This window comes from Triticum aestivum, chromosome 4D (assembly GCF_018294505.1).
Source record: "Triticum aestivum cultivar Chinese Spring chromosome 4D, IWGSC CS RefSeq v2.1, whole genome shotgun sequence".
Lineage (NCBI taxonomy): Eukaryota > Viridiplantae > Streptophyta > Magnoliopsida > Poales > Poaceae > Triticum > Triticum aestivum.
This window is the reverse complement of record NC_057805.1, coordinates 505,951,933-505,978,479: the sequence shown is the minus strand read 5'-3', so window position 1 is coordinate 505,978,479 and position 26,547 is coordinate 505,951,933. Positions and strand designations below refer to the sequence as shown.

Below are 26,547 nucleotides of genomic sequence, written 5' to 3'. Positions count from 1 at the left end.
AAAACTTTGTGCGCCAAAGTTCATGGACCCAAAATGAACGGTGACATGAACGCACAGATCCAGATTTGGTCTCGAATTTAAGGGGAAGCAATCCGAAAGTAGAAAAACAGCCAATTACCGCGCAGTACGCACGATGCCTTCCTCGAGAGGCGCCAGGTGGCATCAGGATAGGGTGGCCCCCGCTACCCAGCGACGCAGAACTTAAACAAGCACGAGAACAAATAGCAGAGGGGGGGGGGGAGAGAGAGAGAGAGAGGGAGAGAGAGAGAGAGGGAGAGAGAGAGGGAGAGAGAGAGAGAGGGAGGAGAGTAGAGCAGATCTAGCACAGTAGCAGAGCAATGGAGTCCGACATGGACGTGAGCTTGGATTTCTCTTGGGAGGCCCTGGTGCTCGAGCTCGGCGGCGCAGATAGGTGAGCCCCTGCAGCATGCAAGCATGAACACCCTAGTCCACTCTGCTTCCGGCCTGATCTTGCTGTGATTGTTCCGTCTTTCGTGCATACTTTGTAACCCTTGGGAGTATTGTTGCAGCATGTACCTGCCGGCCGAGGACTCTCTGTCCGGCCTGTACGACGAATCGACGAGCTCGCCGGACGGAGCCACCTCGCGGTCGACCAAGGCAAGCAGCTTGGAGAGAAAGAACATAATCAACGAGAGGCACCGGCGAAGGATGCTCAACGAGAAGCTTTACGCCCTTCGCCGTGTCGTTCCAAACATCACCAAGGTTTCATTTACAGGAGCACTTGCCTACACGTTCGTATATATGCTGCATGCAGTTTAATTTGATTTCGTTTGTGCGCCGGGCGTTAGATGGACAAGGCCTCCATCATCCAGGACGCCATCGCCTACATCGAGGAGCTGCAGGAGCAGGAGCGCCAGATTCTCGCCGCCCTCGGAACCGACTGCTGCACCGCCGTGGCCAAGGCGGACGACGCCGCCTCGACCGGCAGCAACGCAGAGGACCATGGCGTCGGCTCCTCGCCGCGGAAGAAGATGAGGAGGACTACCTCTGCCTCCTCCATTAACGGCGCCTTCTCTTCTCCTGCTCCTGCCACGCATCCGGTTCAAATCCTCGAGGTAATTATTCACGTGTGACATGTTGCTCAGTGTTATTCCGGAGTGAAAGGCGAGGGAGATAGGTGAACCTGCACCTCGGCAAATAAGAATATTCCCGCAAAAAAAAAATATTCCCAACATCTGCATTAACTAATACACAAATTATTTTAACCAACTGATAATTACATTACATAACCCATTCACAAATCATGTTACTTGGACCATCAGCCAAACCGATGGAACATAGCCCGAGCTAAGCCATGGGCTGTCGTGCTTCCACATGCTATATGGAACAGAACATATATATGGATCTTGCTGGTAGCTAACTTGCAGAAAATTGAAACGTTTATCCTGTAAAAAATACAACCATTTCGTCATTTCGGTCGCCCACACTAAAGAACATACTCTTGCTCTGATTTGGGCCTTAAGCCTAGGTTGAACCCCCGTCAATCGGTTGCCGAAAATATTTTCTATACCCCTTTTTTTTAGCATAGTTTGTTATACTCGTCGGTGGGGACAAATAAGCTACGTACATGGGCAGTACAGTAGTGTAGTGTGCCAAACGACCATGATAGAAATAAGCGGTGAACTGTTTTCTCCTCACAGATGCAACACACCTTTGTCCAAGTAACGGATAAAAAACTTTTGAACAGGAAGTTGATTTCCAAATGTATTTATTGCGGAAACTGTTACTAGTATTAATGAGGTCCACCTACATAGTTTAAGGGGAAAGACACCTGAAGCGTGTAGGCAAACTCCTTATTGCGGGGGTGCCTTCTCCTCAGTAGTTTTCACATGTTTATGATATCCGTTGCCCTCCCACCCCCCCCCCCCCCCCCCCCCCCCCCCCCCCAGAAGAAGATGAGGAGGACTACCTCCGCCTCATCCATAAATGGTGCCTTCTGTTTCCCTGCCACGTATCCAGTCAAAATCATTGAGGTAAATATTCACATGTTTCTAACTCCTGACCGAAAGAAAGTTCGGGACCAGAATGAAGCGAGCGTGATAGGTGGACCTGCACCTAGCAAAATGAGGAAACGATGGTACTAGTAGTTAGCAACACTGATATGCGTAGAGTTGTGGAAGTTGTTATTGCTCGGACGACCACACAAGTTTCCCGCGAAAAGGCGGGAATATTTCCTGCCAGACAACTCTTTTATCTCATAAAAGTTACATCATTCGAAATATCATACATGGACAAAAAAGTGTCAACAAAACCACCTGCTAATAACATTACATAACTCACAAATCATGTTACTACTGGACTTTCATCCAAACGGGTTGAACTTAGCCCGAGCTACCATTTCCAATTAGATATATCGAAAGCAAAGGGCGCTTGTGCCTTTACACGCTGCAAGGAACATTTATATGTTCGGTCGAATTGTCTAAGTACCACCTAAAAATCTTGATTTTTTATGGCATTTTAATTTCCAAATGCATTGGTTGCTGAAAGCATGACCAATATTAATGAAGTCCCCGCTGATATTTTAATAGAAATATTAACGGAAAAGACACCTGAAGTGTGTATCTTCCAATGGTACTCAGTAGTTGGAAGGCCATTTTCTTGTATTATATGGTTTCTCTTCTGTAATTGGTAAATCTAGCGAGATATGCACCAATAGGGTGCTGGCAGCTAGCTACTGGCGAGATATGCACCAATAGGGTGCTGCCAGCTAGCTTTATATGAGCCATGTATCTAGTGTGTTCCACTTCTTTACTAGGTGTTCCACCTTCTATTTCTGGCCAGGCCCCACCATGTGTTATGTTCTTATCTGGCGTAGCATGATCCCACACATGCATCATTTACCCTTTAAGCTGATGTACTTAACCAATTAAATATATATTTACTTTCATTTCAAAAACAATTTCAATTTTTTTATTTCAACAAATTGCCAAATATTCGAAAGATTTTAAAAACTCAAAATAGCAATATAAAATATAATCAATTTTACGCGTTGAAACAATCAGTTTCACATATTTCATTTTTTTTCTCATCTTTAGAAAACACACTTAAATATGTTTTGTATATTTTAAAATTGACATTTTCATATGTTTGAAATAATCTATTTCACACATTGAACAACCAGTTTCACATGTTGAACTAACCTATTTCACATATTAAAAAAGCTAATTTCAATTATTTCATAAAACATTTTTCCTACATTAAGAAAACTATTTCCACCCATTTGAAAAATCTGGTTTCATCTGAAAAGTTGACTTCAACTCTTTCATTAAATATATTCCAGTTATTTCAAAAAATTAATTTCAACAATTTCAGTAGTAACAATTTTCAATTATTTTCAACACCTAATTTTATTTCAAAAATGATATCAATTCTTCCAGAAAAAATAATATTTCAAAATTTGCTTTCACAAAAGGCATTTCAATTCCAGACACATGCATTTCACAAAACATGTTAGAGTGAAACCCAAATCAAAAAATTTATTTCAATTAAAAAATAGTTTCACATATTGTAATAGGCATCTTAGCAAAAACACTAAATATTGCTTCATGTATTGGACTAAAACCAGTTTTATATATTGAAATAATTAATTTCACACATTGGAACAATCAGTTTCACATACTTGAAAAAATATTTCACATGATTTACAAAACACTTGCATCTTTCATATATTTGGAAAATATTGGTTTATTATATTTGAAATAATCAATTTCTCATATTGAAATTATTGATTTCAAATATTTGAAGTAACTCATTTCAAATATTTCCAAGAATTGCACAGAAATTTGTTTCATACTACCTCCGCTAAAAAATAATTGAAGTTCTTGGTTTGTCATAAGTCAATTTTGTTTATGTTTGATCAGTTCTTTGAAAAACATATCAACATCCTGAACAGCAAATTAGTCTTATGGGATTCTTCATCAAATATATTTTTGTATCATGTGTATGTGGTGTTGTACATCATAGCATATCTTTTCGTAGAGTTGGTTAAACATAAGCAAGTTTTAATAAGGAAAAATGTAGAACTTCAATTATTTTGGAACTAAGGAAGTATATTCGAAAATTTTAATATATTTGAATTAATCAATTTCACACTCCAAAACAATCAAATTCACATATTTGAAACTACTCGTTTCACTATCTCAAAAGAACCGATTTTAATTATTTCATAAAACTAATTTCACTCGTTAAAAAACAATTTCAATTATCTCAAAAACAGATTTTAAATCTTTCAAAATTTTCAAATATTTTATGTTTATATACCACTTTGCTTCACGTAATTGGAAACCATATCTACAAATGTATTTATTGGATGAGTGTAATTTAAGCATGAGCTATAGACTATATCCAAGATTGCCCTTGCTCTATAGTTCTTATTGCTAGGATTACAAATATATTAAAAAAATACACAAAGAAAATTATAGTTCAAAAGGTATAAATTGAAGTTATCAAAGAGAAAACAAAAGGAATGGATTTGTTGAGTTAGAGAGGAGAAAGAATGGAATTATTCTCTCCATGCAGATGTATGTTCTTGGGACCAAGCCTACTTCCTGTGAAAAAATTGACAATTGTACACACGTGAAAATTGCTTCTTGTAAAAGTTAGAAAGATGTCTGGATGTATTGCTATGTGTTCAGTTGGGAATATGGATTGCACTTCTATACGGGGCATGGCTGTACTAATGTCAATGTCCATGCAAGTGATGGATTTTTCGGTGCGACATACCCAAACCATTAGAAACCACCTGTGTTCTTTTAATCCTCATCAATATTGTCCTCACTAATTTACCAATGTTTATGCTATTCTTCTTTGAAATGCACAAATGAGTAAGTAAAATACTGGATTGTTACATATCTAGATTTTTTTTGGGAAATGTGATGAGCATAGACAGAAATAACGATTAGCTAAGTCAGATGTTCTGTGCTGAATGAAGGATATTTTGGTCTCGGGAATGAGTATCTTGAAAGTAAGAACATGTGCTTGCTCATTAAGTTATTTTTTAAGATGCTTAATCATGGATTAGTTTGGCAGGAGTTTATTCAAAACAAACATGCCTCAACACAATATCTTCAAAATATACCTTCTAGGAGATAAGTCGTTTAGTCTCCAATATCTAAACTTATATAATATGGTACGACCGAAAGAAGTTTTTCTTGCTTCAGCTCCATTGAATATTTAGTTTCAAAGGGCCCTCACTGGTGATATGTGAACATCGTGGATACAACCCTACTATTCCATTGGTTGATCGTGACCAACTTATCTCATACAATCACATGTATATTGACCTTTTGTAGTCTTAGATATATAAGAGGCTTTGATATGAGAAGTCTAAAATATGTAAATAAACCATAATTGATTGTAAATGCAGTGCAAGTAGTTCCGATTAAATGTGAAAACTTGTAGAACAATTTAAATATGGGGGGGTGTGGTTAATTATATCTATATCTTTTTTTATGTGTGAAACATTTATTAGGAAATGAGACATTTCTGAGATAGTAGTGCAGATGTGAATACTTTTAGGGAAAATTTATGCAACGACACTATCACAAAACGTATAATTGAATAACCACATAACGAGTTGTGCAGCTGGAGGTAACGCAGGTAGCGGAGGAGTTGACAATGGTGAGCATGCGACATGGCAATGCCCACAACGCCATTGCGAAGGTGTGCGAGGCACTCGAGTCGCTTTGTCTCAAGGTCATCTCGACAAGCATCACCGCCGTGGCCAGTGGCATCGTCCACAACATGTTCATTGAGGTAACCAGCATGATTTCCAGCATTTCCCATCAAATTAATTTCTCCTATCGTTCTTCAAATTTAATGAACAAAAACAATTTTTCCCAATCTCTTCCTCTCACTTACTCTTGAGTTATTTGAGCGACGTCACCATGTTAATGGCATCATATGGAATGCCACTGTTTAATTATCAAAAGTTTATGTTGGGTTCCCATTGAACTAGTATACTAAAGATTTTTCTTCTACTGTACTTCCCCGTCTTCTCTCATACTTCTACAAATCATTCAATTTACATATGTTCTTCTTTTTGGCCTTTTTCATTGGACGACTAATATGAACAAACACGTATGTAGTAGATATTCATCATATTTTATAGGCACTAGGCACGAGTTGTTTTAAGAAACCACTGCGGAAAGAAATTTAATATAATTTTTAGGCATGAGTTAAAGGTTTCATGGGTAGGTTTTTTTAAATATCACAAAATAGATTTACCATGAAATATGTTCCAAAAGATAAATAATTATTTCTTCACCCATCGTCCTAACGGGATGCCATGGATAAACCATAGCCATTGTCAAAGTATCAATCACCTTTGAATCTCCCCAAGTTCCTCTCTTCTTTGATACCTGACCTAGCAGTAAGAGGCAAGGGAACTAATCTTCATCCTTTTTTGATTCTAATACGTTCTTTGTTTTGCCTTTGTATTTTTTGCGGTTGAAACAGTGTCGTATGGAATAGAAGCTCCAGGTTTAGTGCCTCTCCTAGCAACACAATCTTTCTCTACTCTATGGAGCCAATGTTTCTCAGGACTTTTTGTTTTATGATTTTAACCATCTTCCTCATCAATTACACAAATGAGGATCCGTTTGTCAATCTGTCTTGTAAGGCATGTGTCCGGCATGGCCCATCAAAATATTTTAGGTTCCCTATTCTTGAGGTGCGTGACTTCTAAACATATGAGGTTAGTCTAGTTTGTACTGGCTTGGCATTTTGCACATCATCGGGTAGATGAAGAAACATCAAGATGTGAAGAATGGAGCAAATGTCGACCTAGAACTTTTACAGGGCTTTTGGCATTAGTAGGGATCTTTGTGTTTTATATTTATTTCTGGTTTTCAATCTACCATACCTTCCTTTGTGAATCGCTAAAGCCCGATAATTGTTTAACATATTTGATAATTATGCTTGATTATGTATCGTAGTCACATGTCCTTGCATGAAAACTTGTTAGACATGTGTTTGCTAGTGCTTTCTAGGCACGATTTGTCTCTCAAAGAAAATTTTGTGAGGTCTATCTCATGAATTAGGTCGTGGTTCACTAAGGCTATTTGGGATGGGATTTTGCTAAGTTTTTTTTGGCCAAGCTTCAGTTTGAAAAAGAGTCAGGATTGATCCTAATGTTCATGCACAATAGGAAAAGTAAGGTCAGGCTAGGGCTACAGCTGCCCAGACTTTATCCTGACATCTCTCTTGTTATTGGGTTTATATGCAATTCAGCCTATCGATTTTTTTCCATAGTGTTCGGTTCACTCCATATCGCATGCCCACTCGTCTCCCAAAATGAGGGATCGCTCCCCCGACACCTATGATGTGCTCTATCACACGAGAGCATGTGTACCATACATGATCAGGTATTTCGGTGACTATACTTTTGGGGGAGTTAAAATATGTACAAATATTTGTGTGCACAGACATGACAATCTTTTGTGTCAGTATTAGCAGCCACTTATATCATTTAGTATAATCTAGTTATATTTTTCAGACGGAAGGAATGCATGGTGCTCAAACAATCAAGGAGATGATACAAACTCACTCAGCCATCTCTATGTGAGAAGAAGCTCACCGATGTCTATGAGTCCCTGTTGAAGATTAAGTGTTGCAAATAATGCACTAATGTGCTTCCCAGCTACCTATGCTCTAGTCATGCCGATGCACACCTCAACCACCTATGCTAGTATAATCAAGGGATGCACTAAATGGCAATCCCAACTTTGCTCAAGCAATCAAGGAGATCGTACAGACTCGCTCCACGCCTCAATCTGAGAAGAAGCCCACCAATGTCCATGAGCGCTGATGAATATTAAGTGTTGCAAATAGGCGTTCTTCTGATTTTTCACTAACCAATCAGACAATTTTGTTCTTCTTAATAAATGGATAGAGGCCTTTTGGCCTCAGTTTCAAGAAAAAATATTAAGTATTGCAAAGAATGTACTATGGCCTCCCAACTACATATGTTCTAGTCCACTCTAGTACTATAGTCATCTTCTAATAACTTGACAGAAATTGGAATTAATTATATGGCCCAAGAAATAAAATTCTTCTCTGGACTTGATGCACTCTGGTACTATGCAGTCATCTTTGGAAGCTAACATATTGCCAATTGTGTGTGTGAGAATAAGTTGGACTTTGTTGGGATAACGAAACCAGGTAACAATGATGAGATGATAAAACACCTTTTGGCTATGTAGGAATTATTTCGTCTTTTAATGGTAAATTTCCTCTCGGCGGCAGGCTATATACTAAGGATGGCAGAGGTTACCCTATTTGCTCGCTCTGGCTATGTAGGAATTATTTCACCTTTAATGGTAAATATCCCTCTTTAGTGCATCCTATATACTAGTGCACACACTGGCTCCATTTGTGATCTACACTGCAGCGACAAGGACACCAACTGCAATTTACGATAGTGCGTACACGGTTGTAACAAGTGGCTTAAATTATTTTTGCCCCAGATGGCTGGCATCATTGTCTCAGGATTCCTCAAGTGCCACTTTCATATTCGCCTTACGTGGTCTACTTGGTCTTATCATAACTTTGTATTTACAAATAAAGCGTCTTTGTTGTGTGCATCCTAATCATGCAGAAGTCGGATGTGCTGACTGGTTTGTGTCAATCAATGCGACACTTTGGGTTAATAAAGTGCCCATTATCAGAAAAAATGTATGATACAACTTTTCTTTTTTTGCAATAATGCATAGGACATCCTATGGTAGGACATCCGGTATTGCTACATTTGTAGTACTGATGGTATTTTTGGGAGAAAGAACCTGCGTATATTATCTGAAGATTAAATTCTACTTTTAACCTTTTAAGTTTGAGTTTGTGAAACCTTTTACCCTCATAGAAGAAATTGCTCCCAAGCACCCCATTAAATCATCCTGCAAACCTTGATTTAGGGCGGGAGAGGTAACCTGGATTTGGTCGCTCTGACTAAGATTGAGTTTGTAAACCTTTTTATTAAGAACTATAAGAGCTATGAATCTGCAACATCGTAGAACTCTTGGAATAATAGACAATAGCTAGTCGAGTAGTATAAATACATATGTAGAAAGTTTATGGATTGCACGACATCTAGAGACAGAGGAAAAATGCTAGACAATATGGAGTATCTCTTATAAAGATAGCATGATCCTAAAAAAGTAGTGTGATTGAAATAGAGCTAGAAACTGTGAAATTATAAGGAGGCATCTCATACAACAAGAAAAATTGCCTTATGTTTCTTACCAAGAGATTATATTTTCCCCCAAAACTCAGCACCGGAGGATCTCAATTTCTTAAAAAAGATGAATGTGCGGTTAATTTGCCCAACCGAGCAAAAATTGTCACAATACGTCCAGAAAGAAAGGCACCCCGGCCGACATGGCACCCACAAGACCCACACGCACCACCAAGGAGAGGACACTGTCCAGGTTGCCTGCGATGGCATCTTCATGACCTCTCCATGAGCAAGATACTCCGATTTCGCCGCATACGACCTATAGAGACCCCTCCGAACAAACAAAACATGAGGACTCTACTGAGCAAAGCCAAACAATCGGCCACCGACGCCAAGGACCAGGCACCTCCGACTTTGATGACGAGCCTCATAGGAGAAAAGGAGCACATCTAGCACTGATAGAGTCTGAACTGCCCATCACCTAGCACCGTCAACACTGTGTCGCCCCGCAATGCTGGAGCTCCAACTTCATGCCCAGGAACAAGTCCGAGTTTCAACAACAAAGGCAAGTCGCGACCCTTGCATATCTTGCCACCATCATCATCAACACAAAGGCCGCAATGCCACCAAGCACCACTGGTTGGGCACCGGCCAATCGCGGTGATGCACGCGTCCAACCCCTCAGGAAATGTGTAGGAGGCCATGACCTTCAAGGCGATGCCCTCAAGGGGTTAGTGACATGGAAGCAACGCCATCACGTGACTCATGCCAGAGTCTTGAGCTTTCACACAAAGCACATGGCTCGGGATGGAGGAGGAGGGAGAGCTCCTTGATGACCCTCGAGCGAGAAGAGCGACAACCAAGGGCTACGCGTCGTTGGCACCGACAAAGCCGATAGATTCTTACTAGAAGTAGTCCAATCCTCCAACCCAAGTAGCCAGTGACCCAGGAGAGCCACTGGCCCGCGCACCTCAAGCGTGAAGATGGTGCCATCCCACGCAAGAGCCACCAGCTTGCCGCCAGCAGCCACCGACAAGCCGAACCCGGAGAAGACCAGATCCAGCAACCACCTGTCGAAACACCGAGCAGAAGCCACTAGAGGTTGGAAAGCAGCCGGCCCACGTGCAAAGGAGTCTCCAAGCATAATTTAAAAAACTTAACCGACAACAAAACCGGTGAGGCTGCCGGTTCAGGTTTTTACTGGTTGGCCCACCTGTTCATTTGTGACAAAACAAAATAGTTAAGGTAATATCTCAAAATTTTGGCATCACATCAAATCAATACACATATATTGGATGTAAAAGATTAATAAATCACAATGTGATATTAGACTAGTTGGTTGTTGAGGCTTTAGCATGCCTTGACTAAAGGTTAGATGTTTGATTCCTTGTTGATGTACCTTAAAAAAATAGCAAGGCACTGGTTTGGGGGTTTTCTGTTCAGACCGCTAGTCCAGTTCGATTTTTAAAACTATGCTCCAAAGGAAAGAAGGAGGCCACCGCCCCACCCCGACTCGCCGGCAGGATCACCGAGCTACAACCCCACGTGAACGCAGCCATGGAGATCACTGTTGTAGTAGCCGGCGCCACGCACCGCAGAAAGGGTGAGCCTCCCTTCACCCAGGAAATCCTGCCACAGAATAGGGGGATGCCCCACTGTCGCCATCCGTCGTGTGGACTTGGTCCAGCGACCTCATCCATCGATGATGAGGGGAGGTAGGAGATGGGAAGGGCGGCTGGCGGCGACCCGATCTAGGGTTCCACACGCGTCGCTCTGAGGCGATGCAGGGGACGAGAGACGCGGGGTGTGTTAAGGATGTTGGTCCCCTCCCTTACTACTACTAAGAGAAGATAAACCTCTTTGTTCATTCATCTCCCATTCCAACTCAATAATCACCCTACATGACATTGGTAAGCTGGCGCCGTTGTACATGCCCATGCTCATAGATCCGGGCAGTTGTTGCTGGTTGGAGCAACGTCTGCATGAGATAACTTGCTTGTAGTGATGGCGCATACTCTCGCGAGAATGTTGTATGGGACCATGGTCCACCCCAACCTATGCTCAAGGTCATTGATCTCTGGACACCACTTTTCGGGATATGTGCATGGCGGGAACTGTTTATGCAGGATGGCGGGAAGAGATATGCATGGGACCCTACATTGTTAAAATAAGCTTACTTGATGCTCACATCATAGATAGTAAAAAAAAGTCATGTTGTTTTAGGCATTGCAATGATGGTCATCAGTTAAATAGAGCCCTGTATGCATCTATTGATCGTTCGTAACAACGAACTGCTTGTTGGCTCCGTCTTCGAATATAACCATTTGGTTTGATTAATGAAAGTTCCTTTCCTGGGAAAAAAACTTGAGCCCTGTATGCATATGTATATACAGACACTGTTCATCATTGTTTATCGCCCCGTTATGTGCATAAGCTCTCAAGGAATCCAGTGCAATTGATTCACAACATGGTCATCTCATTTTCAACTGGACATTTTTAGAACACATCTGCTTGTCACAAGCTTTAAGGACTCCTATTTCCTAAACACTGTGCTACACGATATGACACCTTTTTCTTTTTTCTTTTTCATGTTTGATGTCCTACTGTTCCTGCGTCAAGAAAAAACTGTTAGACAATTATTATTTGCGACATGGCATCAGTATAGATTCTCCCAAACATCGATGAATATGTTGTATAATATGTACAAAAGTTTTATAGTCTGCGAAACGAGTTTGAGAAGTTCTTTTTTGCTAGAAATCCAATTCGACTCTTGGGAGCATACGCTCCTGCCCACCAAAAATATTTTTTTTGCAAATGTTAAAAAAATAGATGTTTTTTTTAGAAAAAAAAAAGATGTGTTATCCTCCCCTCTTACATGTAGCTTTGCGATAAGCAACAATTGTGTATCTTAATTGTGGTAGGACAAGCCAAATTCGTAACACCTTCGAACACGTCGCACATCTCTTCCATTAAGAGGCGCCGGCTAGACAAGCAGTATAAACACAGATCCATTATCCATTGCAAAACATCTAGAGAAGGCAAAAATATGGTATACAACATTGGTTATCTCTTATTGCTATCTCTAACTTATAATGGTAGCATGCTCCTAAAAATACAGTCTGACTAAAATTAAACTAGAAAATATGTAACTAAAGGAAAAAGTAACCTCATACAATAGAAAAATCTCTCTATCTCTTATTCCAACTCAATAACCACCCTACGGGACATTGCTAAGCTATCATCATTGTACATGTCCATGCTCATAGACTCGTGGCAATTGTTGCCGGATGGAGCAATGTCTGCACGAGATAACTTGCTTGCAGTGCTCGCACTGCCCAAGGTACCGGTGCTCGCTAGCGGGCTCTTTGGCAATGAGTATGGCGTGACACTTGAAACTCTGCAAAAGAAATAGTGTGTCGATGAAATTTGATCCAAGGAGATATCCCTTTTGCAAAGTGTCATCGCCAAACTAAGACGCGACATATTTATACCTGTCTTTCCGCTTCTCCAAGAATCGGGCTAGAGATGCTTTCCGAGATTGATGGACAGCTGAACCAAGAGCATGAATCAATACTCCTATAACACTTTTCTAGCTAGGCACCATCTCTCAATAGGAATTGAAGTGCAGAACTAGCAAACAACAACTGGTAATAAACTATAATTTGTAGTCGTACGTACCAATTGGCTTAATAGCTGCTGCAACAGCAGTAGATGCTTGTTGCATCCGTTGAGCTGAGGGTGCATTACTTAGCGGCGGAACAACTAATGATGGTATGCCTGAGTATGTCGTCGGAGCTGGAGTGCAATTTTGGTAGCCTGGCGTGCTCTTGGAGATCGTCGGAGATTGTGACACGACGGGGATCGGACTTGAAATGACTGATACATGAGGTGCCATGGTCTCTCCTGGTTTCTGAATTATAATCTTCCTCGCCCCGGGCACCGGAAATCCTGATGTATTGGCCGGGGCAGGAAAATCAGGCTTCTGGACTGCACTGGGTGGGCTTGAAACAGAAGCCCTGCCTGCTAAAACCATAATCTCCTGGGCCTGTCACGGTTCAAATAAGATAATCAATAACCCATATATCTAAGCAAATGTAGACATGAGAAGCTAAAAATGCCAGCTTCTTCATTCACCACACGTACGAGCAATGTATGTGTACCTTGTCCACCGGGACGTCGAACACGTTGACGGCGCCGTCGTAGAACATAGTCATTAGTGTTGACTTTGGATTCCGTATGCTCCGGCTTTGTAGTTTGCAGGCCAAACATATGATTCATTTGTCAGTCAGAAACAAGTTTGAAATTACTGCCATGAGTTAGATATAGGTAGATGATGCAGTACGTACGTTGGTGCGTAGACGCCAACCGCGGACCTGGACACGGCGGCACCGATGGCGGTGGAACGCTGCTGATTTCTGGACGCGACGCCATCGGCGGCACTAGGGTTGCTCCCAGGCGAATTGAACGGCGGCCTGGATCCGCCGTGGCGGCCGTGGAACCGGAGCTGCGCCTGCAGAAGAAGAGCAGTGAATAAGCAGGTCAGACAGACAGGCAAACCGAGCAGGAGCCGAAGGAGACAGAGAAACGCAAACCTGATGATGGGGCATCGGCGTGTCGGCGGTGGGCTGCCTGAATGACATAACGGGCGCCGGAATGGCCTTCTGGAACTGCCGCCGGTTCGTGGCAGGTGCTCCTCCTCGCAGCAGCCCCGGCGGGTATTCTGAACGTAGAAGAAGAAGCAGACTAACAAATGTCTTGCATCTACTGTACATAATTAACTAGCCTGTCCGAGGATTGATCAAGGAATGGAGCACCGACCTGAGTCCGGCTTCATTAGATCGCCAGTCTCGTCCCCCTGGTGGTGGTGGTGGTGGTTGCTTCCAATCTCCATGGACATGGCGGACGAAAGCTCTCACCAAGGTACAGCCATGAGGAGTAGGTTAGATTTGCGCCACGCCAAGCAATTAGTAACTACTCCGTACTCCATTGCGTGCATGGTGGGCGGGAGGGACCCAGTCAACACGTGCCGCGCGCGAAGATCGGGCCAGGTTTGTGTTGTTCGCCCAAGGCACACACGAACACGTCCCGGTGACGCGTACGTGGGTCCAGACGCGCGCGGGACCAGCCTGTGTGTGCGATTGCGGAAGCACTGGTGTGCGTGCGAGCGGGCTCAACACGTTCCCCATGCGTAGAACGACCCAAATCTGTAGATTCTGTGGATCCCACGTGGTGTCTCTGCGAGGTATTCACTGCAAAAAAAAATTTCTTTCTAAAAATCATGTTGTAATATATACTTGAAAAGTCATCGAGCTAAGCCCTCATACGGCCAGCGCACTAGAACAACAACCGCCGACGACTGACAGAAGCGTAAATCGAAAGAATCCGACCTACAGACATACGCACGCAGACGGACAAAGATCGAATGCAGATAGATCCACGAAAGACATACGTCGATCGAATTTCAAGAGATCCACACAAGAGACACACACCTTATGGTCGAGACATGGGCTAGTCAGTGTATTTTTGGCTCTTCAACCCACCACCATGTGCAAACAATCCCATTATGTTTTTTCCTCTTCGGCATCAGTGTTCCATCATCTTTCACGTCATGGTTTTTATTCTATTAGTATGCGTCTTCCCATTCAATTTCTTAGTGGTCATTAATTTTTGAGCTATCTACAGTTTTAATATCATTGGCTTTGCTTGTGGAATGGTGGACAAGAATAAAACGAACAATTTTTAACTATGCATTGAAAGCTGCCGAGTAGTCAACTAACTTCACAATAATTTTTCCCTGCCTGCTAGGGCTTTCTTCCCCACGCTGCCTCTGTCGGCGTCGAGACCCTTCCCACCCCCAATCCACTTTGCTTTCGTCGGACACTCCTCGTAAAAAGTTGACGTCAAATTCTTTACATTTTCTTTTGTCTCAGTCTGTATTACTTCGACCCACTACACCTTGTGCACTCGTTCTCATCAATATTTCTCTCCTTGGCATCACCATCATTTTTTTTTGTCTGTGCTTCTTTTTTTTACTCTTACATTTTTTTCTCTATTCCTGTCCTATAGAACTAAGTACTCGATCCCATTAAACCATTTTCTCTTAACATGAAAAACATGTCACATCAACATACAAACATACATGACAAAAGGTCCACCTCAAGATGCAAACACTAGTAGAAAAGGGGGCTTTTGTCCCGGTTGGTAAGGGCCTTTAGTCTCGGTTTTTGAACCGGGAGTAAAGGGTCGTTACTAATGCCTCCCCCCTTTAGTCCCGGTTCTTACACGAACCGGGACTAAAGGCCGCGGCCACGTGGAGCTCTACCTTTAGTCCCGGTTGGTAACACCAACCGGGACTAAAGGAAATTTTATGATTTTTTTTGGAAAAAAAATTTGCGAATTTTTTTTTGATTTTTTTTCAAATTTTTGAATTATTTTACCTCTAATCTCTAATCACCACCCCTCATCACTGCTCAATTTATCCTCTAATCTCTAATCACCCTTCATCATTCCAAATCATCTACCTTCCCGGACGGTCACCCATCCTCTCACTACTCCAGCCTGAGCATGCTTAACTTCCGGGTTCTATTCTCCCTCATTTCCAAGTCTGCACTTGTTGTTTTCCTGACAATAGTAAGATGTCAATCCTATTAACCCCCAGGAATTTAGCTTGAGCATGAAGTGACACATTTCACTGTTTGAGTTTGAAACTATTGTTTTAAAAAACAATAATTATTTAGTAACACTAATATTTCTCGAATAATTAGTTTGACCATTGTTTGACCAGATTTGACCAAAATTCAAAAGAACTGAAATAATTATTTAGTAACACTAATATTCTAGAATAATTAGTTTGACCATTGTTTGACCACAGTTTGACCATAGTTTGAAATTTTTTGAATTTTTTTGCCTCTCCAGATCTTAAAAGCCCCGTAACTTTTTTCCTGTTAGGTTTTTGAGGATTTTGAAAATGTTTAACGGGGTTCCCCTGGTTAAAATCGGATGTAACTTTCCGAGTAGATGATTTTTCATATAAAAAACTTTTTAATCCGAGTTCGTATGCAAAAGTTATGCCCATTTTACAAATTCCAGAGAGATTTTGCAAATAAAGTCGAAATTCATATTTGTAAATTTTCCAACAACTAGACCACATATCACATGGGAAACTTATTTTATTTTATTTTTTTGACATTTCCATCATTTTTTTTCTAAAACTGAAAAGGCGGGGGGGGGGGGGGGGGGGGTAGAGTTTGAAAATGGGACCTTTAGTACCGGTTCGTGCCATGAACCGGTACTAATGCCTCACAGCCCATTAGTACCGGTTGGTGGCACCAACCGGGACTAAAGGTCTAACCTTTAGTCTACTAATGGGCATCGCACCCTTTAGTCCCGGTTTGTGGCATCAACTGGGACTAAAGGGCCCAGGTGAACCGGGACTAATGCCTTAGCCGCACGAACCGGGACCAATGCTCACATTAGTCCCGGTTTGTGACTGAACCGGGACTAATGTGAATATTGCCCTGTGACGAAAGCCCTGTTTTGTACTAGTGAAATATGCACGAAGAAGGGTCAATTCAATAATGAAAATACGAAATCATATGTATCATACGACAAAATCATAATATTAATTAGAACATCCATGTTCCATACAAGAAAACATAACTGAAATATGTTCCGATCGATTTCCGTAGTGACACACAGGTTATCATCTAGTTAGTAGTATGAGTCTCCCCATACACATTTTTTAGCTACTTTTTTTTATTCTGCCGTGATAAGAGCATGTATAAATGGACTGGGCAAATCTGGACCATCATACGTCCGTGGACGCGCTAGGACACGACAGCAGACAGCACCGGTCCCCACTCAAATGTTCCCATTTGTAATAACAAACCCTACTTTTGAAACATCAAATCCATGCAAACACATGCACATCGATCATCACACATAAACAATGAGTAGTGCACACAAATACAAATTAGCGGTACATAAAAACACATAATGTAACTTTCCGAGTAGATGATTTTTCATATAAAAAACTTTTTAATCCGAGTTCGTATGCAAAAGTTATGCCCATTTTACAAATTCCAGAGAGATTTTGCAAATAAAGTCGAAATTCATATTTGTAAATTTTCCAACAACTAGACCACATATCACATGGGAAACTTATTTTATTTTATTTTTTTGACATTTCCATCATTTTTTTTCTAAAACTGAAAAGGCGGGGGGGGGGGGGGGGGGGGGTAGAGTTTGAAAATGGGACCTTTAGTACCGGTTCGTGCCATGAACCGGTACTAATGCCTCACAGCCCATTAGTACCGGTTGGTGGCACCAACCGGGACTAAAGGTCTAACCTTTAGTCTACTAATGGGCATCGCACCCTTTAGTCCCGGTTTGTGGCATCAACTGGGACTAAAGGGCCCAGGTGAACCGGGACTAATGCCTTAGCCGCACGAACCGGGACCAATGCTCACATTAGTCCCGGTTTGTGACTGAACCGGGACTAATGTGAATATTGCCCTGTGACGAAAGCCCTGTTTTGTACTAGTGAAATATGCACGAAGAAGGGTCAATTCAATAATGAAAATACGAAATCATATGTATCATACGACAAAATCATAATATTAATTAGAACATCCATGTTCCATACAAGCAAACATAACTGAAATATGTTCCGATCGATTTCCGTAGTGACACACAGGTTATCATCTAGTTAGTAGTATGAGTCTCCCCATACACATTTTTTAGCTACTTTTTTTTATTCTGCCGTGATAAGAGCATGTATAAATGGACTGGGCAAATCTGGACCATCATACGTCCGTGGACGCGCTAGGACACGACAGCAGACAGCACCGGTCCCCACTCAAATGTTCCCATTTGTAATAACAAACCCTACTTTTGAAACATCAAATCCATGCAAACACATGCACATCGATCATCACACATAAACAATGAGTAGTGCACACAAATACAAATTAGCGGTACATAAAAACACATAATGTAAACATAGTCCAAACATAAAATTTGGTCATTGTGCATAACTAAAACATAAACAACATAGTTCGGTGATTTCCAGCATGGATGATCCACATCTGCTCCACATGATCATTAGAAGTTGCATGTGCGCATGTTGATCTCGAAGTTGTCGATGCATCTAAAAAAAGTTGGCAATATGCTCTGGCTCCTGTTCTGAGAGGCGAACCTGAACTCCGGGCTTCTCAAAATCATGCGTGTGGGCTGCCCCTTCAACCTCATCTCAACAATCATGTTGTGTAAGATTACACAACATGTCATGAGCTGCCAAAGTGTCTCCACTTCCCACACCATTGCAGCTCCACGATCAATACCCCAACGAGTTTGGAGCACTCTGAGTGCCCTCTCCACATCTTTCCTACCGCCTTTCGCTTGTACAAAGAGACATTGCTCTGCCGACTCGGACAGTCAAAACTCGACAAAGATTATTTAAATATTCGCCAAGTTCCTGATAGAAAGAACTTGGCGAACTTAATGATTGCCGGCCATGTCCAGGCAAGTCCAATTCGCCGAGTTTAACTTGGCAAAGACGTTGCCTGGTTAACTCGGCAACAAGGGCGACTCTAGTACTGGTAGCTTGGTGATAATTAAGCAACATTGGAGACGCCCTTACTCTTAGAATTTGTGCAGCTTGTTTCATGAACAAACGACTAGCAGTATAAATATAGATCCAGCAAGCTTTATGCATTGCACAACATCCAGAGAAGACCAAGAATGTGTTATACAATATGGGTTATCTCTTATTGCTGCCTCTATCTGTTAATGGTAGCATGCTCCTAAAAATATAAGGTGATTAAAATAAAACTAAGGAATATGCAATTAGAAGAACAAATGTCATACAATAGGAAAAATTGATTTATCTTTCTAAGAAGATCATCTCTTAGCTAAGACTAAGAGAAGACAAACCTTTTTTTTTTGTCTCTCTCTCTCTCATTCCAACTCTATAACTACCCTATGGGGAATTGCCAACATAGCGTCATTGCTAACGTAGCTCATAGACTCCTGGCAGTTGTTGTTGGGTGGAGCATTGTCTGCGCTAGATAACCTGCTTGGAGTGCTCGCACTGCCCAAGCTGCCGCTGCTCTCTAGCGGGCTCTTTGACAACTGGTATGGCGTGGCACTTGAAACTCTGCGGAAGAAATAGCGCGCTGATGAAATTTGAACCAAGGAGATACTGCTTTTGCAAAGTGTAATCACCAAACTAACACGCGATATATGTATACCTTTCTTTTCGCTTCTCCAAGAATCGGGCAAGAGATGCTTTCCGAGATTGACGGACAGCTGAAGCAACAGCATGAATCAGTACTATAACACTTTCTCACAATCTGAATTGAAGTGCAGAACTAGCTAGCAAGCAACAAGTGGTAACAAATAGTAACTTTGTACGTACCTATTGGCCTAATAGGTTCTGCGACGGCAACTGAAGATGCTTGTTGCATCGGTCGTTGCGCTGAAGATGCTCGACTTACCGGAGGAACAACTGATGATGGTGCGACTGAAGATGTCGTCGGAGCTGGAGTGTAATTTTGGTAGCCTGACGGCGCGCTCCTGGAGTGCGTCGGAGCTTGTGGCACAGCGGGGATTCGACTTGAAATGGTGGATACGTTAGTTGCAAAGGCCTTCCTCGGGTCGGGCACTGCAAATCTGGTATTGGCAGGGACATGGGAGCCTGATTTCTGAATTTCAGTGGGTCTGGGTGGGGTTGAAACAGATGCCCTGCTTGCTAATACCATAATCTCTTGGGCCTGCCATGCATGGTTAAGAGGAGATAATCAATAACCCACATCTCCAAGCAAGTTTAGACCATGATGAGAAGCTAAAAATGCTTGGCTCATTCACCACACGCATGAGCAATTCATGTATATACCTTGTCCACCGGGACGTCGAACACGTTGACGGCGCCGTTGTAGAACATAGTCATGAGTGTTGACTTGGGATTCCATATGCGCCGGCTTTGTGGTTTGCAGGCAAAGCACATCATTCATTCATTTGTCAGTCAGAACGACATCCCAGTCTGAAACTACCGTCGTGAGTCACTAGAATTAGTTGAGGAAATCAGCTCAAACCTTGGGGCGTAGACGCCAACCGCAGACCTATAGACGGCACTGTTGGCGGTGAAACGCTGCTGAGTTGTGGACGCGGCGCCATCCGCGGCACCTGGGTTGCTCCCCGGCGGCGGCTGCGGCCGGTGATACGGCCTGGGTCCGCCGTGGCCGTGGAACCGGAGCTGCCCCTACATAACAAGAGTACCGAAGCAGGTCAGGTCAGGCAGACCGACTAGCATCTTGCTATCTCGTGGGAGGAGCAGAGCAGCATCTGAATCGCATTGGAGCCGAGCGGAATGAGACAGAAACGCGAACCTGATGATGGGGCGCCGGCGTGTCAGCAAGCGGCGGCCTGAATGACATGAAGGGCGCCGGAATGGGCTGGAACTGCCGCCGGTGCGCCGCAGCCGCAGCCGCTCCTCCTCGCTGCAGCAGTCCCGGCGGGTAGTCTGAATGAAGAAGAACCAAACTAATTGACGGTTCAATGCTAGTACACAATCTGAAGGGTGAAGGGAGGGAGCACCGACCTGATCCCGGCCTCATTAGACTGCCGGTCGCCTCCTCCGGGTGGTGGCTGCTCCGAATCTCCATTGACACGGAAGAAGAAGAAGAAGAAGAAGAAGAAGCCTTCCGCCGCTCTCGACTCGATTAACAAGGGGCAGCCATGGTTGGTTAGTCAAATCCGAGACGTGCGCAAGGCCCCAGTCCAAGTGAACGCGTCCGTCGTCCTCCGCACACATCGAGCTGCGTGCATGGCGGGCGGGCGGGGCCCAGTCAGCACGTGCCCCACGCGAGGATCGAGCCAGAATTGGGTTGTTTATTCGGCAAGTGGGCCGTGGATTCTGTCAGTGTGTGGTTCATACTTAATTACTCATTTGGCCCATTAGGCCCGCCACCGATGCGCGCGCGTTGGACGCCGCCACGACCACGTGCTCCCTCCGCCACGCGAGGCCCAGACCAAACAGTTCCAGTGACGCGTGGGTCCAGGAGGGCGCGGGGCCTCGCTGTCTGTCTCCAGTAGCCAAAACAGCTGCGTGCAGGCGGGGTCAACACGTTCCCCATGCATAGAACGAGCCAAATCTGTCCCACCGCGGTGTGGATTCTCTGCGGGTGGGTCGCACGTGGTGTGCCCGCGTGCCGAGGCGTTTCAGCTTTTGCATTAAAAGCTCTGCTCAAAGCTACGTACTTACCGAGTAGATAAATAAATAATCCAGGAAGTGAAGTCGGATCTGGTTTCCTTCTTTTTATCTAATCGATGATCGGTAGGACAAGATCTGCATCATGGTAACTCCTAATCACGGATGTCCCATGCTAGCCAGCTAAGCTACCCCATAAGACTGCATTTGACCAATCTTGGAATCTGCATCTCCACTCACTTACGTTTGAATGGGTGTATTTCTATTGTTTCCGATAGAAAAATAATTGTAGTATCACTTAGCTTGGTGACGGTAACAGTGACGGTGCCAGAAACTCAACGTTGTCTAGTCAACTATTTATAAAGGATTAACAGAAACAAAAATTACACAAATGTAGCAACGTAGACAAAAATAATACAAATGCAACAAACAAAACAAACACTAAGGAAATACATCTACTAGATGACACAATATCTCTCGGCCTTTGGTACATAGCAGAAGATGTGACTGCATTACTTGAACCCCTACTCATCCGTGCAATCAGCTAAGATGCCCCCACGAGGCTGCAATTAACAAATCATGCAATTTAATACACCCAGTTAGAGCAACCCTAGCGGAGTCGTCATACTGACATATGAAGCGCCCTCCATATGGACATTGATGTCGCGACTATTGTGCGCAAACACATAATCGACATAATAGCTATCTCTATATCATGGAATCCACTCATCAGTAGGACATCATTTTTTTTTCAATGTCCACTATCTATATACTCAGCTAAACGAACAATATTCGGTTAAACCCGAGCATGGCGGCAAGAGATTGGAGGACCACGAGCAGGATGGTGAGAGCGAGGGCGATTCCAACAGGGTACCAATTCCGGCGGTCCGTTTCATGTGCCGATTACAACTTCAGGGTGCCGATTACGGCAGCGGTGACGCGATTCCGATGGGTGCTCGGAATTGTGAGAAATACTATGATCGACATCCACATGGATGCCCCATCTAACGCTTCCCACAATTTCAAGCATAAACATCAATATATACCTCTAAAAATGAGTTTATATTCTAGAATCACTCTACTTTGATACCAATCACGTACTTCCAGATTTACAGCAATAGGAATCGAACATATTTTTTCAACTACATGACACCAAAATTAGCAATTTTGGAGCCAGAGTTCTGATTCTGCGGTAAAGTAGAAATACAAGGATGGAGAATTGAAGTGGTTTGTTAGAAAGCACGAAAAACTTCACAAAATGTGCCTATGAGCCGCCCAAGCTTACCAAAGAAATCTTTTGTGTCCACTAGTAGAAAACAGGGCTTTCGTCCACTCTCAATGTACACATTAGTCCCGGTTGCATTACGAACCGGGACTAATGTGAGCATTAGTCCCGGTTCATGCGGCTAGGGCGTCGGGAAGGCATTAGTCCCGGTTCAAATAGGACCTTTAGTCCGGTTTGAGACACGAACGGGGACTAAAGGGTGCGATGCCCTTTAGTCCCGGTTCGCTCAAACCGGGACTAAAGATTAAACCTTTAGTCCCGGTTTGAGACACAAACCGGGACTAAAAGATGTGATGCCCTTTAGTCCCGGTTCGTGTCTCAAACCGGGACTAAAGGGGTTCTGAAATTTGTTTTTTGTTTTTTGTTTCTGTTTCAAATTGCTTATATCTTTTAGGATATTTGATATTTTTGAGTGATTCTTTTTGCATTAGATTCCAAATTTTGTATAGTTTCTGTTTGTGCCATTAGTTTTCAAATTTGAAAGATTTAAATATGAATTTGTTCAAATTTGCTTCAAACACTAGATTGTGAATAATTTGAGATTAAAAATAGTTTTTAATTTAATTCTTTTTGCTCCTAGTCACATGTCAGATTGTTGTCACAGTAAGGTTAATTTGGTTATTTTTAGAATAATATAAATTAGGATTTTAAATTAAACAGTACTGCTTTGCTTATATAGTTGTTTTAGTCCTTTAACTGTTGTTTTCAATTATTTTTAGTTAGTTCTTTCTGTAGATTTTAACATGGTGTAGTATGCTTCTGTTAGACAACAGTAGATAATTTGTTGTAATTAATTAATATTAATTTTGCTAGTGTTTTGTACTGTTTTGCATTAATAGTTGTTTAGCCTATAATAATAGTTGATAGAATTAGTTTTGCTATATTAAAAAGTAATTTTTTGGCCACTTTAATAGAACCTGAGTCTGGCTTGGTTAACCTTAGTTGTGACTCTTGCTGGGACGGTGCTAGTAGATGTAGTCGATGGTCGGATTGGATGGACACCATCCCGGACTAAAGGGGTTCAATCTCTACCCCCCCCCCCCCCTCCCCCGGTGTATCGCCATTTCAGTTTTGAAAAAAATAAAAGAAAATGATAAAACTTCAAAAATTAAAATCCTTCGAGATGTAGTTATGTTACTACATCTACTAGTTAGGAAAATAAAAAAAACATAAATTTGGACATGTTTTGCAAAAAAGTGTGATGAAAAAGTAAAACGACTATATCTTTTGCATACGATGTCGAAAAAAAAGTATAATATATAAAAATGTTCAGCACGAAAATCCGCATCCGATTTTGACGGCTGTAGGCCGTTTTGCATTTTTTTAGAATCCTCAGATTCTAAAAGGAAAAAAGTTATGCTGAAATTTTAGTTTTTTTGAATTTTGGTCAAATATGGTCAAACTACTTAGTCAAGAAATATTAGTGTTACTAAATAATTATTGGTTTTAAGAATAATAGTTTCAAACTCAAACGGTGTAACATGTGACTTCATGCTCAATTTTAACTCCTAAGGGTTAATAGGATTGACAGCTTACTATTGTCAGGAAAACAACAAATGCAGACTTGGAAACAAGGGGGAATATAACTCGAAAGTTAAGCGTGCTCAGGCTGGAGTAGTGAGAGGATGACCGGCCGGGAAGTTAGACGATTTTGAATGATGAGGGGTGATTAGAGATTAGAGATTAAATTGAGCAGTGATGAGGGGTGATTAGAGATTAAGTGCAAATAATTCAGAAATTTAAAAATTTCAAAAAAAATTCAAATTCCAAAAAAAATAAAAAATCCTTTAGTCCCGGTTGGTGTTACAAACCAGGACTAAAGGTCAAGCTCCAGACAACAGGCACGTGGAGGCCGGGCCTTTAGTCTCGGTTCGTAACACAACCGGGACTAAAGGCCCTCTGGAACCGGTACTAAAGGTCCGTTTTCTACTAGTGGTCGCACTACCCACAGTGATAGTCAAGGAGTGCATCCATCCATAACATTTTAGTGAGGGTTTTACTCCATGACTAGAAGAGGCAATATCAGATGATACTTTTTGTTGAGTTGGGGTTCTATGAAAATATATATTTGAGCGCCTAGCAATGAGATCAAAGTTTAATTGCTAGCAGTAGAATTGAGGCAAAGTTGCCAGCCCGGTCCATCTTCAAATTGGAATGATAGGAACCTTTTTGTACAAGCCATAATGTTGTGTTGCTCCACGCGCTTTCATTTTGATGATAGTATTTTGAGAGCATAGCTATAAATATCATTCAAAAAATTATTGAAGTTGAGGATTCAAATTGTTTTCTTATTTTTTAAGGCATAAGGCATGGTGAAAATACTACTACAAACATAACTATTACATGTTCTAAAAATTAAAATAGTAAAACTGCATCCCTGCTACTAAGACGTCGATTGTAAGGATCATCATCGATTGTTGTATTCAACGAAGAAAGCGACCAGGGAGTCTTCCTAGCCATCAAATGGCCATACGACAAACTAGATTATTTTGCAGTGGGCCAAGTAAGCAAACAAGATGCTCAAGTGTTAGAAATTGTTTGATGCCAAAGTGAACAATTAAGAACTCCACACTAAGCTTGCAATAAAAGTTAACTCCACATTAAGGTTCTTGTTAATTCAAAGTCAGGCTCGCTTTCAGCATTTTCTCTAGAAAAAATATAAGTTAACTCATTTATTAAGCACTTTATAATAAAAAAATGTAAGGGTATTGCTAAATCTCAGTCGACTGAGACTTAACAAAGTCTCAGTCAATCCTATATTCATGACATTTTACATTGAGATCCGTGTAATTTTTTAAAAAACAATTTGTTTCTTCTTTTTATATGTTCTGTTACTTGACTAAGACTTCGTTAAATTCCCGTCATGATGTGATCAACCTACAAGGCTACAACACTTAGGCCCTGTTTGGTTCATAAGTCCTAGGACTTTTCCTAGTCCCAACTAAAAAGTCCCTAGTCCCTAAAAAGTCCCTCTCTGTTTGTTTCCAGGGACTAAAAAGTCCCTAGTCCCTCCCTAGAGGTTATTAAATGACATGTAAAAGACCATGTTACCCCTAGTATACAGAAAAATAACAACCAAATAACATCATGGGGCGGCGGGGCAATGGGTGCAGGGAGGGGCATTGTTGAAAAAGTCCCAAAAAAGACTCTCCTTTAGAGTCTTCTTCATTTAGTCCAAAAAACAAATTTTAGTCCCTAGTAGTCCCTCCTGTTTGATTAAAAAGTCTTTAAGAAGGATTTTTTCTAGTCCCTACACCGAAAAATCCCTGGAAACAAATACCCGCTTAGTTTCTTTACTGGCTCAAGAAACCAATCCTATGGTTTACATCGGATCCTCCTTCATTGGTTTATTCTCCGGCCTCAAACATAGTCCACCCAAGACACCAACCCTTCAATATGGTACGCGCTTCGACAATGCTGTCACCTGCCAGCACCACCGCTCAGCATCGTCGTTGCCGGCAGCCGGAGCTGGCAAACTAAGTCATAATTAAGTAGGACGTACTGGAGCTGCACTGCACTGGGTCGTCGGTCGATCCATGGATGAGGTCGTAGAACGCCATCATGGCAGACGTCCGGAGCTACGTGGTCTGAGCGGCGGTGGAGGAGCCGACCTCATCAGCGCCCTCCCGACGGACCTGCTTCTCCAGGTTCTCGTCCGCCTCCGCTGCGCCCGTGCCGCCGCGCGCACGGGCGTCCTCTCCCGCCGTTGGCGCGGCCTCTGGAGCCGCCTCCCGGACCTCACCTTTCGCGACGTCGCCCCCGGCCCGCTCCTAGCGGTGCTCTCGGCGCTCGAACCCTCCCTCTCCCTGCTCGACATCCGCGTCCCCTTACAGCACAGGGCCACCGTCCGCGCGGACCAGACAT

General features: G+C 42.5%; 3 protein-coding genes across 5 annotated transcripts; 1 reads left to right on the top strand and 2 right to left on the bottom strand.

The window, feature by feature from the left end:
• Positions 1–238: 238 nt before the first annotated feature.
• On the top strand, positions 239–7,961 carry LOC123099103 (transcription factor BHLH6). Of its 3 annotated transcripts, XM_044521243.1 has the most exons (6): positions 239–412; positions 531–723; positions 810–1,076; positions 5,605–5,775; positions 7,273–7,385; positions 7,517–7,961. In XM_044521243.1, the coding sequence occupies exons 1-6, from the start codon at positions 339–341 to the stop codon at positions 7,554–7,556; spliced, it is 858 nt and encodes a 285-aa protein (XP_044377178.1). In that variant the 5' UTR covers positions 239–338; the 3' UTR covers positions 7,557–7,961. The 3 variants fall into 3 exon arrangements, with proteins under 3 accessions (XP_044377178.1, XP_044377179.1, XP_044377181.1); XM_044521244.1 differs by lacking the exon at positions 7,273–7,385; XM_044521246.1 differs by lacking the exons at positions 7,273–7,385; positions 7,517–7,961 and adding an exon at positions 6,478–7,259.
• A 4,222-nt stretch (positions 7,962–12,183) lies between these two features.
• On the bottom strand, positions 12,184–14,141 carry LOC123100661 (protein TIFY 6a). The gene is made up of 7 exons (XM_044522551.1): positions 14,009–14,141; positions 13,783–13,910; positions 13,537–13,700; positions 13,351–13,435; positions 12,869–13,235; positions 12,682–12,739; positions 12,184–12,587 (listed from the first exon to the last, which is right to left on the bottom strand). The coding sequence occupies exons 1-7, from the start codon at positions 14,085–14,087 to the stop codon at positions 12,386–12,388; spliced, it is 1,083 nt and encodes a 360-aa protein (XP_044378486.1). The 5' UTR covers positions 14,088–14,141; the 3' UTR covers positions 12,184–12,385.
• A 4,793-nt stretch (positions 14,142–18,934) lies between these two features.
• LOC123100660 (protein TIFY 6a) lies at positions 18,935–20,957 on the bottom strand. Its single transcript, XM_044522550.1, has 7 exons — positions 20,790–20,957; positions 20,578–20,711; positions 20,284–20,450; positions 20,085–20,169; positions 19,608–19,962; positions 19,441–19,498; positions 18,935–19,346 (listed from the first exon to the last, which is right to left on the bottom strand). The coding sequence occupies exons 1-7, from the start codon at positions 20,851–20,853 to the stop codon at positions 19,148–19,150; spliced, it is 1,062 nt and encodes a 353-aa protein (XP_044378485.1). The 5' UTR covers positions 20,854–20,957; the 3' UTR covers positions 18,935–19,147.
• Positions 20,958–26,547: the final 5,590 nt, after the last annotated feature.